The sequence below is a fragment of the Emydura macquarii genome, unplaced genomic scaffold (genome assembly GCF_026122565.2).
Source record: "Emydura macquarii macquarii isolate MOO-44397 ecotype Brisbane River unplaced genomic scaffold, CSIRO-AGI_Emac_v2 contig_2975, whole genome shotgun sequence".
NCBI lineage: Eukaryota > Metazoa > Chordata > Testudines > Chelidae > Emydura > Emydura macquarii.
Window position 1 is genome coordinate 5,772,269 of NW_027133112.1, and position 19,924 is coordinate 5,792,192.

General features: G+C 41.1%; 1 protein-coding gene across 6 annotated transcripts in view; it reads left to right on the plus strand.

The window, feature by feature from the left end:
- The window catches only part of COBL (cordon-bleu WH2 repeat protein), a 167,964-nt gene that overhangs the window by 50,062 nt on the left and 97,978 nt on the right, over positions 1 to 19,924 (plus strand). For 5 of the 6 annotated variants that reach the window (XR_010924179.1, XM_067569992.1, XM_067569990.1 and 2 more), the window contains exons 2-5: positions 2,372 to 2,575; positions 15,378 to 15,585; positions 16,879 to 17,107; positions 19,441 to 19,485. Coding sequence is in view for 5 of the 6 variants with exons in the window: in XM_067569992.1 (XP_067426093.1) it covers positions 2,372 to 2,575; positions 15,378 to 15,585; positions 16,879 to 17,107; positions 19,441 to 19,485 (686 nt within the window). In the remaining variant the exon portion in view is untranslated. The remainder of the gene's footprint in view (positions 1 to 2,371; positions 2,576 to 15,377; positions 15,586 to 16,878; positions 17,108 to 19,440; positions 19,486 to 19,924) is intronic. The other variant, XM_067569993.1, reaches the window with a different exon arrangement.

Below are 19,924 nucleotides of genomic sequence, written 5' to 3' on the forward strand. Positions count from 1 at the left end.
TAAAGCAGAAAACTGATAGCACAGTAGCTGTTACAACAGTCACTGGTTTTCTGGTGAATTAAGGCTGGATCCCAACCCTGCCAAAGCCAACAGGAGTCTTCCCACTGGCTTCCCTGGGCTTTGGATCCACCTCCTTTATACACAAAATAATACAGCATGTAATGTTACTGTAAGTGGATTATAGAAGTGTCCCAAAATCAGAAATGTCATGGATGAGATTTCTCTTTCATATTTACATTACTTACGTATGCCTTTGTATCAGGATTCCAGGCTGATGTGTGTTCCAGGTTGATGTGATGGTAGGCACACGTTTATCATCCAAGCCTTGAATGGAAACAATGAATTCCATGTAATGTTCTGTTTTATTAAATTTTTGTAGTTATACATAGAAGGAAAATAGTTGTGAATAATGCAAACATACCAGTTCAGAGAGATAGGAATATATGATGCAGGAATTAATGGATCAAATTCTTCAGCCTGCTGAAGGTCTGACTAGATGATCATGATGTTCTTCCCTTTTGGTCTTTAAAAATCTAAGAATAACAAAAGGGGCAAAGCAGTGTTGTTCATTTAGGGACACAGATCAGCTGTTTATCATTCATTGTTAAATTTCATTGTTAAAGACTAGATTATAGGTATCATTGTCTTATTTGTTACATTGCATGTCTTGAACTAGATATGTCCTTGTTTTACTCAGTTTACTACACAAATGATGCTGAATGGACAATTGAGTGTTTATAGAAATTGAAACAGAGACATTGAAAAGGAGTATCTCCTCATTTCTGATTCTTTTAGGGCTTGATCCTGATAGGACCTAAGCACCCTCAGCTCTCACTGACTTCCATAGGAGTTCAGGGTGCTCAGCACCTCACAGGTTTGAGACCTTAGTAACCGTCTCTAGAACTAACACTTCCCGTATCTTAGGGCACAAGTTCACAAGGTTTGGAGGGGAGAAGGTAAAAGAATCTTGTCCTTCTTGAACCCTTCAGAGCAGGTGGGGAGGGGAGCACCAATCAGCAGGGCTAGATTTAATACTCTATATTTTGGGTTGCATTTTCAGAAGTATTCAACATTGGCCTAACTGCTCTCATTTTAAGCTGTAAAGAATGTGGGAATTATCTGCATTAATGTTATCCATGTTATATAATATATATATATATATATATATATATATATATATATATATATATATATATATATATATATATATATTATTTAGTTTGCTTGTTAAGAGTTAAAATTAGTTCTGCTTAGTTTTTGGGTTGCAGAAACCAAGTTAATGAGTGTAGACAAACTTAATTGCCTCATACTCAAGTGGACAATACTATGTATGTATCCACTATTGAGAGACCATAGCCAACCCCTTCTGGAGCAATTCATAGATTAGTCTGGACCAGCTGTAGGGTTCCAAGTCAGACAAAGGCACTTTTATTCATTGGAAAGATCCTTTGTTCAAGATTTCAAAGTTAACCTGCAAGCTGAGGTGGGTCAGACTGTCAGAGAGGCAGCAGTTAAAGGGGGCAATCTGTCTTACCCAGTCCCAGTGCCTAAGTTGGCCTGGTTTAAGCGGAACCTGTCTAAACTGGCAGGAAAAGGCTGGGTTTAGGTAAGAAATACACATCTAGGCTTTTATTATTTTAATCCTATTTCTCTATACTTGTTAAATTTCTATGAACTAATAAATCATACTTGTTCTTGAAGAAGCTCTCCTTGCCAAGTCACTACAAGTTCATTTTGATCACAAACTCCCAGAGAGAATTCTCTAGCTGGACCCACCCAGTCCCAGCAGGGCAGGCTGAAGTAAATGTGGTTGGTGAACAGGGTATTGTAGCCAGGTGAGACAGTCTATAGTACAGTGAACCATTGGGTTCCACTGTGGGATAAGTGCAGATGGAGGCTTATCCCATGGAGAGACTATGGAGAGATCAACGGTGCTGCTCACCTCTGAGCCATAACAGAAGCCAATGTGATTTTACCATTGACTTCAATGAGAGCAGAATTAGGCATATACTGAACACTTTTGAAGAGCCCACACTGAATACACAAGATTAACAGTTGTGTCATGGAGATGTTTGATGATCAGACAGGGCGAAGTATTTTGGGGGAGGACAGAAACAGGTGGTGGAAATCTGATGTGTGTATCATCCCAAGATTATCATGTTATTTTAGAGAAAAAGATGTAAAAATAAAAAACAACCGTATATAAAAAAAGTTCTATGATAAAGAGAAATTGCTTCCACTGTTGAAGCTGTTGTAAATAACTTAAAATTCAGGGGGAAAGAAAGTATTTCCCTTGTATCACATACTTGCACTTCCAATTAAGGAAATGCATTTGAAATCACTAACTCTTCACTTCTTTTTATTTCTTAAGGAGAAAAATGAAGGCTCGAGCTCCCCCTCCACCAATTCAACCTCCTGCAGGTCAAATTCAGAGTGAGCAGAAGTCACCCACAGAGTTGGGAGTAATCCCTGATCAGAGCCTGGTGAACATGAAAGAAAATATGATAAACAGGACAGTGGACTTCACAGTCATTTTACCAAGTGGTGTGGAACAGAAGAATTCTGTACATGGGAGGTAAGGCACCGATCAGCTCTGTCATCCTGGAACCTACCTTTCCCTACATTTGACATTTTTAATAGGCTGCTGGTGGGTAAATGCACCCCTCTCAGGATTGATGGAATTTGTCTCTCTTTCACTTTTCCCTGTATGACTGTTGGGTAGAGAGAAAATTGTAATATCAACGGACCTGATCTTGCCCCCGTAGAGCCATGCTGATCTCATCCATCCCACATGGAACAGGAACTCTGCAGCCATTGTTTCCCGCCTTAAGGGCTCTATGCAGGTCTGAAGATCCACGTGGAAAGAGGACATGAGTAGACCTCCCACAGTCCTGTGGACCTATGAGAGAGACAGCTGTGGGAATCTTAAGCTGTAGCACATTTCTGTAGCTACATTGGGGATTCCCTTTTACAGGCTGTGAGATCTCTAGCAGTATGGCTGTATTGGAGGCAGTCTGCTAAGGAGCAGATGAGCAGGAGCCACTGGGAAGCAGAGCTGGTGTGGATGCATATGGCCTCTGTCTTCACTAAACCCCCAGAAACGAGTCATTGCATATCCCAGGAGATCTGCTGGGTTTCTGGGTGAGGCACACAGCCTCTGGGTGTTCGAGAGTGTCCAGAGGATAGAAGCAGGGGAATAAGAACCTTGTCACCGATGAACGATGATTGGAGAGAAATCTTTTCAAGGAGACTGCTGAGGTAGTTTCTTTCTTTTGACCCCCTCTCTTGGGATTTGCTATGGGAGGAGGGATCTGGCCCATTAATAATACTTTAAAAACACTTCACAAGCCTCTTCAAAGTGTCTAGGGTGCTGCATAGCAACACCAGTAATAAATATGAATGTAAATATGTTGCATTAGACACTACACTAGAAACCCTAACCCATAGCAGAATCAACAATTAATATTCATACGTTAAACTATAGAAGGAAAGCTGGCACCGACACTGGCCCTACTGTGATCGCCTAAACAAGGAACATTGAATTCCTTGCAGGGCAATGCCTTTGCATCAAGACCCAGAAATTCATTCTCTGGTACTTTAAACAGAAAAGGCTCAAAGCAGCATGATTCCTAGTGCTTGACCCAGCAGCACATGCAGCACCTGTATTTGGGTAAAAAAAAAAAACTTTCAGACAGTGACAAAGTTAGAGCAGAAGCACATACAAATGGCTCTTTATAATGGAGGGTCCGATCCTGCATGTATTTATGTTCTGGTGCTTACTGCTAAGCACTGGGCAAACCCCTTGGGGCTCCAAGCTGACATGGCATCCTGTAATCAGCAACAAAATTCTAGATGCATGCTCACTTCTCTGGCAGAGGGTAGTATGTGGGGGAGGAGGGCTTTGGTGTCCTGGGGAGATGTACAGTCTACCAGCATACGGTGCCTGACATGCCAGTCCCCAACCCTCAATCAGCTACAACAGGCAGAACACACCGCATGTATCACTTTACAGGATCAGGCCCTGAGCTGCAGTAGCCTCAAGGAACTGAAAGGTCAAAGGAAAGTAATGCTTATCTCGAACATCAGGTTACAGGCATGATGAAAGAGCAGGGAAGAGATATAGTGTTTGGACCTAATTACAGAATGAAAGAAGCGGCCTAGAAAATAGAACAAATTCAGGAAATGAAGAATCATTGGTCATCAGTGGCCAAAAAATGCAGATATTTGATCAGCAAACTTGAACAAGCTCTGAGTGTCATGCAAAGGATACTAGTTGTCCTAGGCCTAGTGATCAAGGAAATTATTTTCCTTTCAAAAATAAATTTGCAAAAAGCACTTCAATCACAAAGGGCCCTATTGTGATCTTCTTTTTTGGGGGAAAAAAGTTGGATGAAAAGGAAAATACATTTAGTAGATACATGCACATGAACAAGGCAGTGGAATTCATACCATAGTCTGACTTTGATTTTCATGGATGTGTGATATCCCTACCATAGCTACCACATATGCTATTAGTATATATATTGATCAGTGGAATCCAGTCATTTGGTCTGTGGGCCCAAGCTCTGCAAGGTATGTTGGAAATACACCAGAAGTTGCTAGGTGCTGGATTTAGCCTTTGAAATCTGAGAGTTAGCTGAAAATGTACCATCACCTATAGTCAGATTGCTCCCCATAGGCTAATTATATATGGCTAATTATATATGGTGTGAAATAAATTATGCTATAGGGAAGTATCAGCACAAGGTTGAGGAAACTGGCTCTAGGCTAGGATTGGTCAAACTTTCAAAGATTTGAATGTTGAATGTAGTCAAGATAAATGCCTAAAACTTCATGTGCTTTTCTGAATTTTATATGAACTATCTTAACTTCTTGCGTCTGTGAACTTGGGTTGGGAGATTCACAATAACAGTTCCAAACTGCTGAGTTAGAAATGATCTGCAAACTTGACACATTCAAACTGGGTTTAAACAGAGATTTGGAATGGCTCTCTCATTACAAGAGGTAAATTGCTTTGCTCACCCATTGTCACCTCCTACTCAATGACAACGAGAGTTCTGTCGCACTTTAAAGACTAACAGGTTTAATATTTGGAGACATAAGCTTTTGAGAGGCTAGCTCTCTTCTTCAGATGCAGTAATACAAAAATAGGTAACACATACCTCTGTATTACTGCATCTGAAGAAGAGAGCTAGCCTCTCAAAAGCTTATGTCTCCAAATATTAAATCTGTTAGTCTTTAAAGTGCCACAGAACTCTTGTTGTCTTTGCTGTATACAGACTAACACGGCTACCCCTCTGGAACTTCTACTCAATGACTGTCATTAGCCCTCAAGTATCCGACTTTCATCCAGATCCCCCGTTGTTCTCTGTGCACTTGTATATCTATGTTTCCTATTTACTGTATCATTCTACCTCTGCATCTGACGAAGTGAGCTGAGTCTCACGAAAGCTTATGCCTACAAAAATTAAATTTGTTAGTCTTTAAAGTGCCACAGAACTCTCGTTGTTTTTACAATAACAGTTGTTTCCGTTTTTGCACTTCCATTTCCAGACCTACTTGGAATAAGAAAGTGAAAAGACTTTTAAAAATAAAAATGTAATGGAGGGAAGAAGCAGTATGAAAACGATTTTCTTTTGGGTTCAGTTATAGTTTGAGACAAACATTTGAGCCAGTTCTTATTTTAATCGAGCCAATTCAGTTTATACATTTCTACTCCAGATACGCACATTTCAGCTGGTATCATAAAAGACTTTGCCCATTGATCAGTACACATCAGTCAATGAGGGTAGAAACAGGGATAGACTTTTAAGCAGCAGTCCACAACTTCATTAGACTTCAGTTTCCCTCCTCTTCTGGCTGCATACTGGATGGATAGAGCGTCTGAAAGAAGAGGGGCCAACCCATGTTTCCGCCTGCATGTGCTTCTCTTTCCTTCCCCATTTTTTTTCAGGGACTGTCTCAATCACCGCCAGTCCCATCAAGGTGAGCCAGGTGGGTGGTGGTCTTCTCTCAGTTATATTAATGTAAATCAGGAGTGACCCACTGACATCAATGAAAGTCATTCAGAATTTATATCTGTGGATCTGCAAGCAGAACTTGCCTTTGTGTATTTTGCTAAATCTACCATCTTAAGGCTGTAAAACAACTCCCTTTTTTGAGACCTGCCAGCAGAAAAGTAAGTCATGTGGCCGTGGAAATCAGCATCATTAAAGATGGCTGAGTAACCAAGGAAGAGCAATTTAAAAGGAAACTGTCCATGTGAAAATCATATTTGTCTTAAAATATTGAACCTCCTAAGTTACAAGTAACACTTAAAATTATTAGAACTGAAAGTAGCTAGAGGGGAAAATTTTTCTCTATTTTTGTTCACTTTGTGCATTTGACTGTACTTATATATAGTCAGTTCTCCCTTGCTGAAAAGACCCTTATAGACATCCGCAAAGTCCTTATAAAATGTTTTTTTGAATGATGTTAAAGTAGTATAGCCTGACTTTTATTTTTTTTTATTAATGATACATTATCAGAAACTGGATTTTTTTAAAATGCTTATAAAAACAATTCAAGTTGACAGTGTCCCTTTATCGTTGCGGCTACTTACAGCTCCTCAAACACACAAGTTGTTCCACTTTTTGGAAATTCCACCCTGTAGATTTGAGGACAGAGTGGAGCCCTAGATGAGTGGTGATGTGATATGACATTATTGTACAAAGCGTTTTGTCCTTTTGGAATAATTAATCCCTGCGAACTCTAGTATGATATTTTTTGCCTTTTGGGAAATCAGACTTCCTTTACCACGATATTCATGGACTACCTTTTTTTAAACAACTAATCAGTGCTTGTACCCTTGTGTAGCCACTGCATCATGTCCTGAAATGATAACCTAAATGTGTGATTTATTTTTTTATTTTTTATTTTTTTTGCACCAGATCAGCACAGGCTGCTGGCAGGACTGAAGGATGATAAGACATTAAAAAAGAAAATAAACAGGAGGGCTCATAAGGCAACTGCAGATCTCATCTTTTTTGTGTTCAGTAGCTTGAAGCAAATGTTTTGAGTCAGTGTAAGCAAAGGCAGGAATCGCCATCCCAGTAGTTCAACTTTTAACTGGATTGATCTGAAGAAAGGCCACCCTGCTGTTCATTCCTCTTTCCAGTATTTCCTGTGGGTGAATTGGGTCAGCCAAAATGAAAACCGGTTTTCAACTTTGCCCATTTCTGGAACTGACCCAAATCTGAATCATTTGTAAGATTGATTAACTCCCCCTTCCAACACCCTGGTCTTTTGCTGCTGGGATCTTACACTGCTGCAGTTCCTTTCTGGGGCTTCTCTAGTATGTCCCAGAGAGCACAGTGTGCCAGGGATGCTGTAGAACATCCCAGCTGCATGTGTACCTGAGGATGTTGCCAACTGGACACGCGTACAGTGCATTAAATACAACCTAGCCAGCAGCAGGCCTAATACCACTGGGAAAGGTCTGTCAAGCCACCTGCCGATGAAGATGTAGAGAGCACACAGTGTAGAGAGCACAGAGGCTTCCTGAAAAATACTCCTTTCATGGGGTGGAAGGAAGATGCAGAGTCTTCCTCCCCAAGAAGACTCGTGGAGGGGGAGGGGAAGGCAAGCAGTCTTTTCACCGTGTCCTTCTACTGAGGCCCTCTCTGCAGATATCTGTGGCTTCCGCAATACTTACTCCCCAGGCATTATAATTATGTAACACAAACTTGTTCCTTCATTTCTCTTTTTCCCTCTGTTTTCTCCTTTTCTCCTTTCCTCACCCTTCAGCTTCCTCTCTCTCTCTCCCTTCCTGCCCCACCCACCATTTTATGCCCTCTGCCCCCTTTCTTGTCCCATTGTTTAATGTCTTACCCTGACTTCTATCCATGGTCTGTCTCTTTTCTATGACTGGCTGACTGATGCACCAGTACAATGTAACAGCTCAGCTGGAGCCTTCTTGCCGAGTGAATTACAGAAGGGACTAGAGCTGATTCCCTGTTCACCTGCAGTGGTATAAATGAGAAGTAACTCCATTAGCGTTACTAGTGTAGAACATGCGTACGCGACGGTTCCATTGAGCCTGACTCTCTACAGCTTTGCACCTGTAAAGACCTACCAAAATGGGTGTAAAATGCTACCATTCTGATTTGATCATTTTAGACCCACTCTGCATAGATATAAATGATTATATAAGGTGCAAGGTGGTGGAGAATCAAGCCCCCTACATCCAACTGAACTTCAGCCTGGTGTAATCGTGCATCAGAAGGACAGGTAGAGAGAGACCGAGGATATTTCAGGGAGTTCTGACACTCCCCTGTCCACCTGTGTGTGTGCTGCTGAATTGCGATGTTATGTGCACACAGTGCGTCTAGTGCTTCAGCTAGCATTTTTGCATGTGAACGTCTGAGAATAACCCCCCAATAATTGTCACTGGCACTACTCATGCACTATGAAATCTAGTTACACTTTGACTGCAGTTCTGCAATATATCCCTATTGGGACTGTGGAAGTTTGACTGGAAGCTGATTAGTTGCACAAGTTTTGTGATGGTGGAGCATTGTGTCCTGTTATTTTTAAGATTCATTTGTGGAAAATACCTCCAAGAATTTCAGATTTGCGTACAACATGCTCTTATGCAAAATTGTCAAAGGTTTCTTCACCTGAGCAAACACCTCTATTGTCCTGCTCCTCTGTATTTTCTGTGTTTTAATCCCTGGCCTCTTAATATCAAATGGTTATTGACAAAGATTATTTGCAATTTAAATTGCATCAGGTTTAGTTTCCTGCAGAGGGATTGTATGTGTGTTTGACTGTGTGCTGCTGGCAGTAGAGGGAAAGATGAAAAAACTTCCTTTATTTATATTAACTAAGAAGAAATAACACAAGGCTGTGCATGGCAAATATGAGGCTATTATGCCTGAATAGTCTTCATTATAATACCTGATGATACCTCCATGAAGAGGCCCAGTAAGTGCCCCTATGGAGAAGTTTCTGAGGGCTGTGTATCTTCTGTCCACTGGCTCCCTTGGTTTAACAGTACAGGATACAATTGCCTTTTATCTTCTTCCCAGTTTGTTCTCTGCCTTCCCCAACCTTGACATCAGCATAGTTAAACTCATGAAATACACCAGATACTCAAGACGCAATTTTGACTCCCCCTTCCACAACCCCCACAAGGTTTTTCGCTAATGTGCTGGCCCTGGTTTTGTAATTGCTGGGGTTTGAGATCTGCAGCATTAGGAGTTGTCATGCTGGACATTGCATGTAATGTTGCCAAGTGTTGCGGAAGAACAGCCAGGGAATTTTGAACTATCCTTGACTTTGGAAACCAACATCCAGGCTTGGATGGGGGAAAGTGAGAGGTGCTTAATGGGACAAGGGGGAGGAGAGAATGTCTTTTTGGTTATCTAGGGAGATAGCCTGGATGATGGCTAAGCTTCCACGGTCATATCTATTATTATGCTTTACAATACTCCCATTAAGCTAGGCACTTCACGGACAATACATAAATGACAGGTCCCTGACCAAAAGAATGTACAAGCTAAAGTCTCAATCAGACACTGAGAGCCTTGTGGGACAGAGCCCTGGATCCACATGAATTTTTCAGTGGGGATCTACACAGGCGTGGGGGTGGGGGAGTCTGTTCTCCCAGTTCTCAGTGCAGGATCGAGACCTAAATGATAACAGCTACAGCTTACAAGTCATGTCACAGAACAGCTTCTACAGAGGGACAGTTCTAAAAAGAGAGACTGGATGTGTGTTTGTGTACGTATAGGTGGAACTAGGTTCAGATTAATAGAAGGAAATAGTTAAAAATAGTAAAGGGCTAACGTGCTAAATGTAGAAGATCTTTAAAAACAAATAATAAGGAAACCTAAAACAATGGAAGGGTTAAAACTGAATACCAAGAATTAAAGTATAAAATAGAAATTAGGATGCGAGTCAAAATTAGAGTACCCAGGCAGGTCCTAAGCCATGATTGGTAGTCAAAAGGCAAATGGGCGAAATAGACAAGTATAAGGAAATATAAAGCAGAAGGACATTTTTCTGCATCTGTCTCCACACCACCACCCCACTTTTGGCTGAATATTATCTGTTTAGTTTATGCAGTGTTGTGGTAGCCATGTCAGTCCCATGATATTAGAGAGACAATTAGTGAGGTAATATCTTTTATCGGATCAACTTCTGCTGGGGGGAGAGACAAGCTTACACCGAGCTCTTCTTCAGCTCTGGGAAACGTATTGTGGTGTGTTGTGAGGGGTGTTGATGATTGTAGCAGCCACACCTCTCGATCCATGGCTCCTACACATGCCTATCACAACATGGGGTGTACCTCATCCAGTGCACTGAATGCCCGAACAACAACTGTGTGGATGAAACCAGACAATCACTATACTTTCAAATGAACTCACACAGGAAACTGATGAGACCAAAACATTATATCACCTGTGGGTGAACACTTTTCACAAAGCAATCACTCTATATCTGACCTATCAGTCCTCATCCTCAAAGGAATCCTGCACAATGCTTTCAAAAGACAAGCATGCTGGCCTAAATTCATAACCATGCTAGACACTAAAAATCACAGAATGAATGGAGATACTGGATTTATGATTTATTACAACAATCTACAACCCACTACCAACTCCCCAGCTGCTTTCCCTTGCCCCCACCATCCTTTTCCTCCCTATGACTGGTGGTGTGTTAATGAGCCACTTCACCTTAAGTGGTCCCTTGAAATATGTGTTAGTGACTTATGCAAAACAATCTGTTTGACCTTGTATTTAGCTGAGACTATGAGGATGTTTCCCAGATCTGAAGATGAGCTCTGTGTAAGCTTGAAAGCTTGTCTCTCTCACCAACAGAGGTTGGTCCAGTGAAAGATTCATCTGTAAAAGATTCAGCTGTTTAGTTTGTAAGTTTCACAGGGCAGGGACCTGTTTTTATTCTGTTCGAGTATTTCCTGCCTCCCTACAATGTACTAGTGCAGGCATTCTCAACCTTTTTCTTTCAGATGCCCTTCCCAACATTCTATAAAAATTCCACAGTCCAGTGGGGGAAGCCCTCCAGGCTTCAGCTGCAGAGGGGAGCTCCAGCCTTCAGCCACAGGGGACTTCAGCCCTGTGGGAATGGAGGGACAGCTTAGGGCTTTAGCCTGGCAGGGAAGCTTCTGCCAGGGCTTGGGGCACTGAGACTTCAGCTCCATGGGGCAGCTTCTGCTGGGGCTCGGGGCTCCAAGCGGATCTGCTTGGCTGACAACCAGAAATGGTTCACAGCTCCCCAGTGGGCTGTGGACCTCCCGGCTGGGAACCTTGGTACTAGTATATATTTAATCTGACTGCTCTTGATGCTTCTGGTAGAGACTAAGTTGAGGCCACTCCCAGAATAACTCTGCTGTTTGCTCTGTCTTTAAAGGAATACACAATTGTAAATCTCCTCCCTGAGTTTTACAGGGGAACCATGTGACATACAAGTGAGCATTGGGACGTCAGCCTGATAAATATTGCTGATACAGCCCTCTCTCTTCCTTACTTTACAGCTTTGGTTTTAAATATCATACTGTTTAATAATACAAGAGTGGGATGAAGCCAAATTACTGTCCCTTGCTAAAAATATCTGTCTGGGCAATCTGAACATGGTTTCTTCATGCAGTTTCTGGGTTCTTTTTGTACTATTGAGCTTACAGATCTATAAAGAGTGTTGGAAGTATACTTGGTTAGTTTTTTTACTCTTACCTCTAATACCTCCAAGGTCTGACTTGAATAAGTAAAGAATCTTCCTAACTGGACAGTCTATTTGAAAGAGATTAACCTATGCAGAAGGGGGCAAAGAAAGAAGGTCTCAGCTCTGGAACTGGAGTAGTCCTGAGACTGGACTTCAAAATCAATCTTCAACCAATCTTATGAGCAGGTCAGAATGCAACATCAGGCATCCAGGGGACAAGGTGAAGAGGTAAGGATGGAGGGAAGCCCCTTTTGGCTATTCTAGAAGTGACAGTTGCTGTGAGTCACAGAAGTAAAGGTCTAGATGACAGGGAGGAGCCTACTTCTTTGTCTGAAGGCACTGAGCGGGTGGGAATAAATAAGAGGAAATAGGAAAGAACGCTGTCATAGGGATGCTACTATTTTGAAAGGATTCACCAGCACTTCAAAGCAGGTGGAGTAAATAAGTGGAACCTCTTTCTCTTCAGTGGGTAAGAAAATATTGCTTCAGTGATCCCTACTGGACAGGCAAAAAGAGCACATTCCAATTGAACCTTTTATCATGCAAATTCAGTGCAAGCCTTTCCTTTCTCAGCAGGGTGGCCTAAAAATACCCTTAAAGTTCCCTTTTCAATCAAGTTCAGCAAGATGGCCCAAGTCCACCCTTTATAGCAGGGTTAAGAGAACAAATAAGAAACCACTGGCTCCAGTGCACACAATCCTTTCTATTCACCATGAAAGGAAGCTGAACTTCTCCTTATTAAGAATCCTCTGCTCTGACCAAACCACATAGCCTATCATGGTTTCCTCTTAATGAGCCCCAGCTTTCAGTACCACCCTCCAAACTACCTACTGGGCCACAGCTGTCAGCTCCTTCCCACAAGCATGGCACTTGAGACAGTCTGTAAGAGAGAGACCCTTCCTTTAAACCCAAAGGAGGAGCTTGCACCCTTTATTGTCCAGCCAATGTGGGATGCACACATCCCATCCAGCATCCCAAATGAGAGAACTCCAGAAGAGACTGGTACTTCTAAAAGGCTGAGAGCAACCCTGACACAGTATTCTGCAAACAGTGTGCACTTCATGGCTTCCACAGCATGTACAACTCCAGCAGGAAGAAGAAAGAACCGGAAGAGTTAGTTTTCAACTTGATCCAAAGAGACTTCTCCAAAATCAAGATAGCTGCCTGAAGGCCAACAGTGAAGTGGGGTAGGAGCTAGTCCACGAGCTACCAGTAACAACCAGAAAAGAATGTTTCAAACTTTCACTTCTATACAGACAGTATAATACCAACCCTCTCGGGCTGGTGAGTGAGGTATGCATTGTAGATCCTATTTACAGCAAATGCAGAGGTCACTACACCCCTTTTATGTTGAAGTAGATTGTAAGGTACAAGTGCATTTCTAGTGACAGTGAAAGTCTGTTAATGGTGAAATTCTGTGGGGGAAAAAATAGCTTCACTACAAAGGGCTTCCACTTTATTTAGTTTGACTTCCTATCTCTCTGGAAACGTCAGTCTGTAAGGGAATCTATTCATTCTGCATTTAGTCCTCAGGATTCTTTGTATTTTGTTTTTATTCTGCTGACATTCTGGGGAAATGTTTCAAGTTTCCGTTTTGATAAAAGGATAAAATTACTCTTTGAAGTTGTTCTAATAGTTTTTGTTTATCTTTTAATCTGTGGACTCCTAAATAGTACAGTTGAAGCTTGGGGATGTTTTCCATGGCAGTTTTGAGTATTCATGAGCAGGATGAAACAGGATTGGGCGTTGCAGATCTCATTTGAAATACTGCATATAGTTCCCATCTCCTCTGTACTCAGCAGTTAGCTGAAGAATTTGAAATCAAATTTCTTTTCTCTCTGCTGGAGTTGAATTCCTCTCAAAGGGTTGACCATGATTTACCTTTTTCATATAATCTGTATGAAGTCGTCTTCTACTGTGTTGGAAATGTGATTACTACTAGAGAAGTGCCGATGAACACAATGCATAGTTTCAATGCGATATCACAGCATGCGTATTACAACTGTGTTTTGGAACAAAAATAATTAAGTGCATGAAGGTGAGTTGTTTTTTTGTTTTTGTTTTTTTTCCAGCCTCTATGCTAAATTTTTTTTGAATGAAATAGCTTGCATGTTTTAAGATGACATTTTGGTTGTTAGCCAAAGCTGTATGAGTTACTGCATTGTTACGTGTTGCAGAAACCCACCGTCTTATTTAAAATACTTTGAGTATAGAACTTTAATAAGGTGTTATGAATGGAAGTTCTTGCAGATTGTTCTGTTCTCTGAAACAGCAGCAATAATGCAGAGAAAACAGCATATGCAAATTCTATTTAAAAAGAAGTCTACTTACCACTGTCTATATACACAAACAGACAAACTGATATCTGTATCCTGATGGACAGATATACAGCCTTAACTATGGATGTTCACGGCTGCATACTGTTATACCATATGTGTGTATGTATATGTGGGAATGTGTAATAGTTCTACACACGTGTGTGCATATTTCAATGGATTTGTGTCTTGCTACATTTGAATGGAGAAATGGGTTCAAAATATAATCATAAATGCTTGAAAATGTGAAACAGCGCATGCATATTAGATAATGGCAGTTCCAAATGTTCTTCCATATAGATGTACTACATAAGGGAGCACTGTTATCAAAGTATCCGATTTTCCTGAAATGTTTAAAAGGCAGCATCCCCTCATCATGAGACTGGCATGGTTAGACCTCCAGTTGTCTTATTCTCCCCAGTAGTGTCCTTCTTACAGTTATGACCACTGATTTCACATTTCCAGGCTTGTCAGTTTTGCACTTGGAATGCACTTGGAGCCTTCACAGCCCAGACATCTGTAACAGATGGTAGAAGAGCAGCTTCTCAGGCTGTTTCTTGGCTCCTTTGTCAGGCTCCCTATGTATCTCTATTGTCCTGTGCATCCTGGGTGGGAAGTTGGGCCCAATCCCTAACATCTTTGTCTCAGTGGAGAGAGGATTCCTAGACAGCTCCCAGGCTGACTTTTTGGAGCTACCAGAACAACTTTTGCAGACTTCCCCCGTGATTCCATTAAGTGCCTCTCCTTGTAGTTCTTGTGAATTAATGGTGAGGTTCAGAGTGCACAGTGGAAATATGCTTGTTTCTCCAGATGGCTCAGCATCTGTAGTTTTTCTTTTTTTCTTTCTCTCCTACTGAAAAACATCACCCAGGGAGTTTACAGGTCCCAGATTGAAGTGCTCCATTTCAGTCTGAATGACCATGTTGCTCAAGTCAACGTGGAACATTGCATATTGGGGCATGTAATCTCTGTGGTCTTCAAGTCCATAGTAAAGATGAGGGTCACTGCATTGTACAATTTTATGGGGCATTTAGCAGACAAGGTGCACTCTGTCCACCCTTGGTTTATGTTATGAATACTCTTGGTTTATGCTGTAAGAGTTCTGATGTCTAACAATGTGTAATTAATCAAAGGCTCATAAATGTACACACTGCAGTGGGGAAAATATGTAATTCGTACCCTTTTAGTGTGTTTTAACCACCTTTCGAAGGAATAGTTGAAGTGCTGAACTGATAACACATACCCAGCCAGGGCTGCTGCTTCTAGCCATATCAAACCAGAAAAATGCCAGCAGCTTTGTAATTAATCCTGTGATTACAAAGAGTGTCTTTTTCTATGCAGTAAAGCCATGATGGATCTGTTGGTGGATTTGTGCAGCCGGTACCACTTGAATCCGGCTCACCATACTCTTGAGCTGAAGTCTTGTGGGACGCAACCTTTGGGTTATAAGCCCAATACTTTGATTGGAGCGCTGGATGTACAGACGGTACTTCTGAAGGAAAAAGTTCCTGAAGGGAAGACAAAACGACCTCCACCTAGGATCCCTGAGGTCAGTACTGTCCGCTGCAAGAACAATGCTCTGGGAACCATCATTATTCTAGTATCATTTCAAACAGTGATACTGATCCTCCTTGTTCCACCAGTATTTTTTAATCTTTAAATCAAGATGGGGGAGGCTTGTGGTTGATTTGTGTACAGACTGATGCAGTCATCAGTTACTCTGGTAAAGTTTCTATTACTCAGTCTGGATTCTAGCATTATGTTGTTGTAATAAAGTTAAAAATAGGATTTAGGGCAGATAAAATCATTCTGACTCAGAATCTGAAGGGATATTTATGACATAAAAAGTTTTTAAACCGAAAATAATCCCTAAATTGAATTTTAAGATGTGTTTCACCTGTTTCCTTCATGTAGAGACTCTGTGCATATATTTCATAAGTAAAGGATTTTCACCAAAGGCATCAGGGCGGGGTGGGGGGAAAACAGATCTTAAACTAAATGGAAAGCTTCACCATCTGGGGGAGACTTGGAACTAGCTGTCTTCCAAAGACTTCTTTTTTCTCTGTAATATAAATATTAATGGGAATCAGTGCATCTGATCACATTAAAATATCACTGAGGGAGCTACTTATGCACACTGAAAAATGACATTGTTTTAAATAAGCAGTGCTCTGGCCACAGCTCCTTTCCCCAGGCCCTGTGTCCTATACCGGCATTATGAGTAAGGGCGCCATGCAAGAGCTGCTGTTCTCCACCCGGAGAATCCCTGGCAAGATCCCTTGGGTTTATAACACCTCTCTTCAGGTGTATCAGTGCAAAGAGGCCATAGTGTGACCCAGAATGTGGGCCAAAATTGCTTCCTCTTTGGAATTATATGTGCTCCAGGGATCTCTGCTCCTTGAATTAAAATCTTTACTTCCCAGTATCTGGGTTTGGAGTAGTCCCCCCACCCCTCCACACCCCACCCTGCCGCATTTGATTCACTTTACTTTTAACTCTTCCTCCAGGTATTTTACTATCTATGCTTTGAATGTAATTCAAATGTGGTAGTGCTTATTCACAGTAGGATTCCTAATGCATGACTGCCTCTGAGTTTTCTCTCTTATTAACCTGCCCTTGTGAATCACTCCTCAATAAAAGAGGTGCCCTTGAACATTTTTTTAAGATCTTGTCCTATTATAGTAAGTTTGCCCAGGGGAGTCACTAAGTTTTGCACTGGAAGAATCACGGTAAAACAAAAGCCTTCAGTACCTGTTCTGTGTCACTGTAAAGTGCATAGGACTCAATGTGGAGACACCCACACAAAGCCTAACACAGTATCTTGTTTCCTTTGCTTTCTCAGAAGTCCGTGAGGTTGGTAGTGAATTACCTCAAAACTCACAGGGCTGTGGTTCGAGTTAGTCCTGAGGTGCCTCTGCACAGCATAATCCCAGTCATTTGTGAAAAGTGTGAGGTCAGTCCAGAGCATGTTGTTCTCCTGAGGGACAATATCACCGGGGAAGAGCTGGAACTTACAAAATCCTTGGATGAGTTAGGGATAAAGGAACTGTATGCCTGGGACAGGAAAAGAGGTGAGTCAAAGATTAACTTCGTCTGCTATGGGTTTAGTAATATACCAGCAGTTACATGTGCCACCCTATCAGTATATACATCTTCATTGCTTTAAAACCAGACTTAAATAGAAAGATGACATTCACATCAGCTTTACAGAGCTACTCAGGTTTTATAATCAAGGCCAGTAGCAGCCACAATGATAGCAGTGCATTCAATTGCCACCAGGAGTCCCCAGATTGTAAATAGCTGACTTGTTCCCAGGCATCCTGCCAATAGAGGCTAACAGCTGTGAAGAAGATAATTGGGCCAGTATAAACACAAAAGGAGGAGCCTCATTGCCCTTGAGGGCTTCTGCCAACAGGGGCACACACGGCACTGGTGCTGTGTCCAGACTGAGCTGCTCATCCACCTGTGCTCTGACACAGAGAGAGAGTGAGAGCTGACATGCCATCATCATGGCAGCTGATAGAAATAAGAGGAGCAGAAATAGACCAGGGTTTATGAGAAATAATTGCTGCTGAATTCCAAAGCAATTCCTCCTCTGAACAAAGCTATTTACTGCTAATGAAGAGGAACCAATGAGGTATTTTTATTTAAAATAATGTTCTCTTGTGTTTTCTCTTTTCCTCTAAACAGTATTCTAATGTCATCTACCTGGGCTTCAGCTTGTTCAGACGTCTTTGATTCAGAGAGCATAAATATTAAATGTGCTTTAAACATCCTAGGCTGACACTGACAAGTGCTATTTTCTCACTCTGAGAAAGCGATCCTCAGTAAAAATTGTTTTTGATTTTTCTCACTGAGTAGCCCTTCCAGCAGAATTGATGTCATTATTTATTGTTTAGATAATGTTGCCACTGTTTATGGCACTAGGCAGGCTTATTTTTTATTTATACAGTAATTTATTTATGTTGGCGTTTGGTCTCTTCTTTCAAATCCCTCTGTGAAAGGACAGTTTTACCCTGCAATGATCTACATTTCAATGAGTTTAGGCTTTTAAGTAAACTAAGTATCTCCTTTCCCTTTGAGTTGGCAAGAGGCTCAAAAAGACACCACAAATTAAAGTGCCACTGAGTGCCACAACTCAAATGCTGCTTCTCTTGTATTCAGACATACTTAAAGTGAAACGCTTTGGAGCAGCACATTAAGTATGCAGCGTGTTCATCTTTACAACATGGCATATTTCAGAGACATCTCAGTAGAATAATGAGTATGGGCCTTCTTAAAACATTTTTCTTTTAATTTAATATTTGGACCAGAAAAGTGGCAAAGTACAATTGGTACAATATTGGCCGCAGTCAGGTACACCGTTCTGTACCCATGAAGAGACCTACTGAAATCCAGCCAAGTGCGGGATCTATGCCAGCAGACCCGGTTGCAGGATTTAAACCATAGTACTGGACTGTAGTATTACACAATGTTACCCATTGCAACCGGTGATTGAGAAACAAAATTTAATTGCTTGTATCAATTACCCATTTCATTCATTCATCAATTCTGCTGGAAGGGCTACTAAGTGAGAAAAATCAAAAACAATTTTCACTGAAGATCACTTTCTGATAGTGGAAAAAATAGTACTTGTCAGTGTCAGCCTAGGATGTTTAAAGCACATTTAATATTTATAATCATTAAAATAATATTACATTTGAGCCCACACATATTTCTGCAGGATTCATTCTTTTCAATTGTTTTTTCATATCTACCTTTCTGTGTGTCCGTCCAAAGAAATAATTTTAGTGGAATTTTCCCAGGGTGATTCTGCAAACACAATATTTCTTCCAAGGTTATGCAGGTATCAAGATTTCCCCTACCCTGAAGTCATTACAGAGGGAAAATTCTCATTAAATTCAGTGGCTGTAACTCATTCACGTGAGCTGCAGAATAGGGTCCCTAGTCCATTTAATTATCAGTGGGACAAAATGGATTACACCAACATCTTATCTCATTAGCAGGAGTCTCCCTGAGACCCTAAATATGGTATTGGATGTGCTGAAAACACAGACCATGTGTAAGGCAAATTCTAGTTGAGTGATTCCTTATTTGAGGCACCAACACTGCATTCTAAAGTTCTGTTAAATCTTTTGTTAAAAGAGAAACTTTGCTGCCACCTGCTTACATAGTTTCTCTTAGAAGTTGAAGCAGTTTCAATAAAGATCAAGAATTAGAACAACAAACCTCTCTCCTCAGCTAAGCACATTGTAGCCCCTAACAGCAGCATTGCATGTCCAGTTTCAGAAGAAGGAAAAAAAACTTTATGATGTTTTTCAAGATAAATATCTGTGGTTTACCAGGTGATGTGTCAGAAAGTTAATGTGTTTTCTTTTGTCCTTTCATTGCCTGTCTTTTCCAGTTCTTCCATCAAAAACTCAGTCTGAACCTTCTCTGAGCTACAGAGGTACTGTACAATGAGGCTTAGTGGAAATCAGTTTCCTCTTCAGGTTGTCTTTAGCATGGCTTTGGTAGCATAACAGAATTTCAAGGTCGTGGCATCTAATACTGCAAGGAACAGAATAGTTTACATTGTCTATTTTATATCCTAGACAGTGATTATTTACAGTACAGATGGACTGCTTCACTTTCCTGCATCTCTGGCCAAAGTGGGGGGAGGGAAAATATATTGGTCATAGAATGGTTTCCATTAAAATTTAAATGTTTAGAAAACGTTATCACAGACTGATGTATGGAATACAGTTAGACCTCTGTAATCCAAAGTCTGATTATCTGAATTCTTATATTCTTAAATTCTGATATTCCTCATGATTTCAAAAGTCACATATGAGCAAAATGAGAATGTTTTGATCACCCTGGAGGCATTCAACTAACTGGGGTTTACC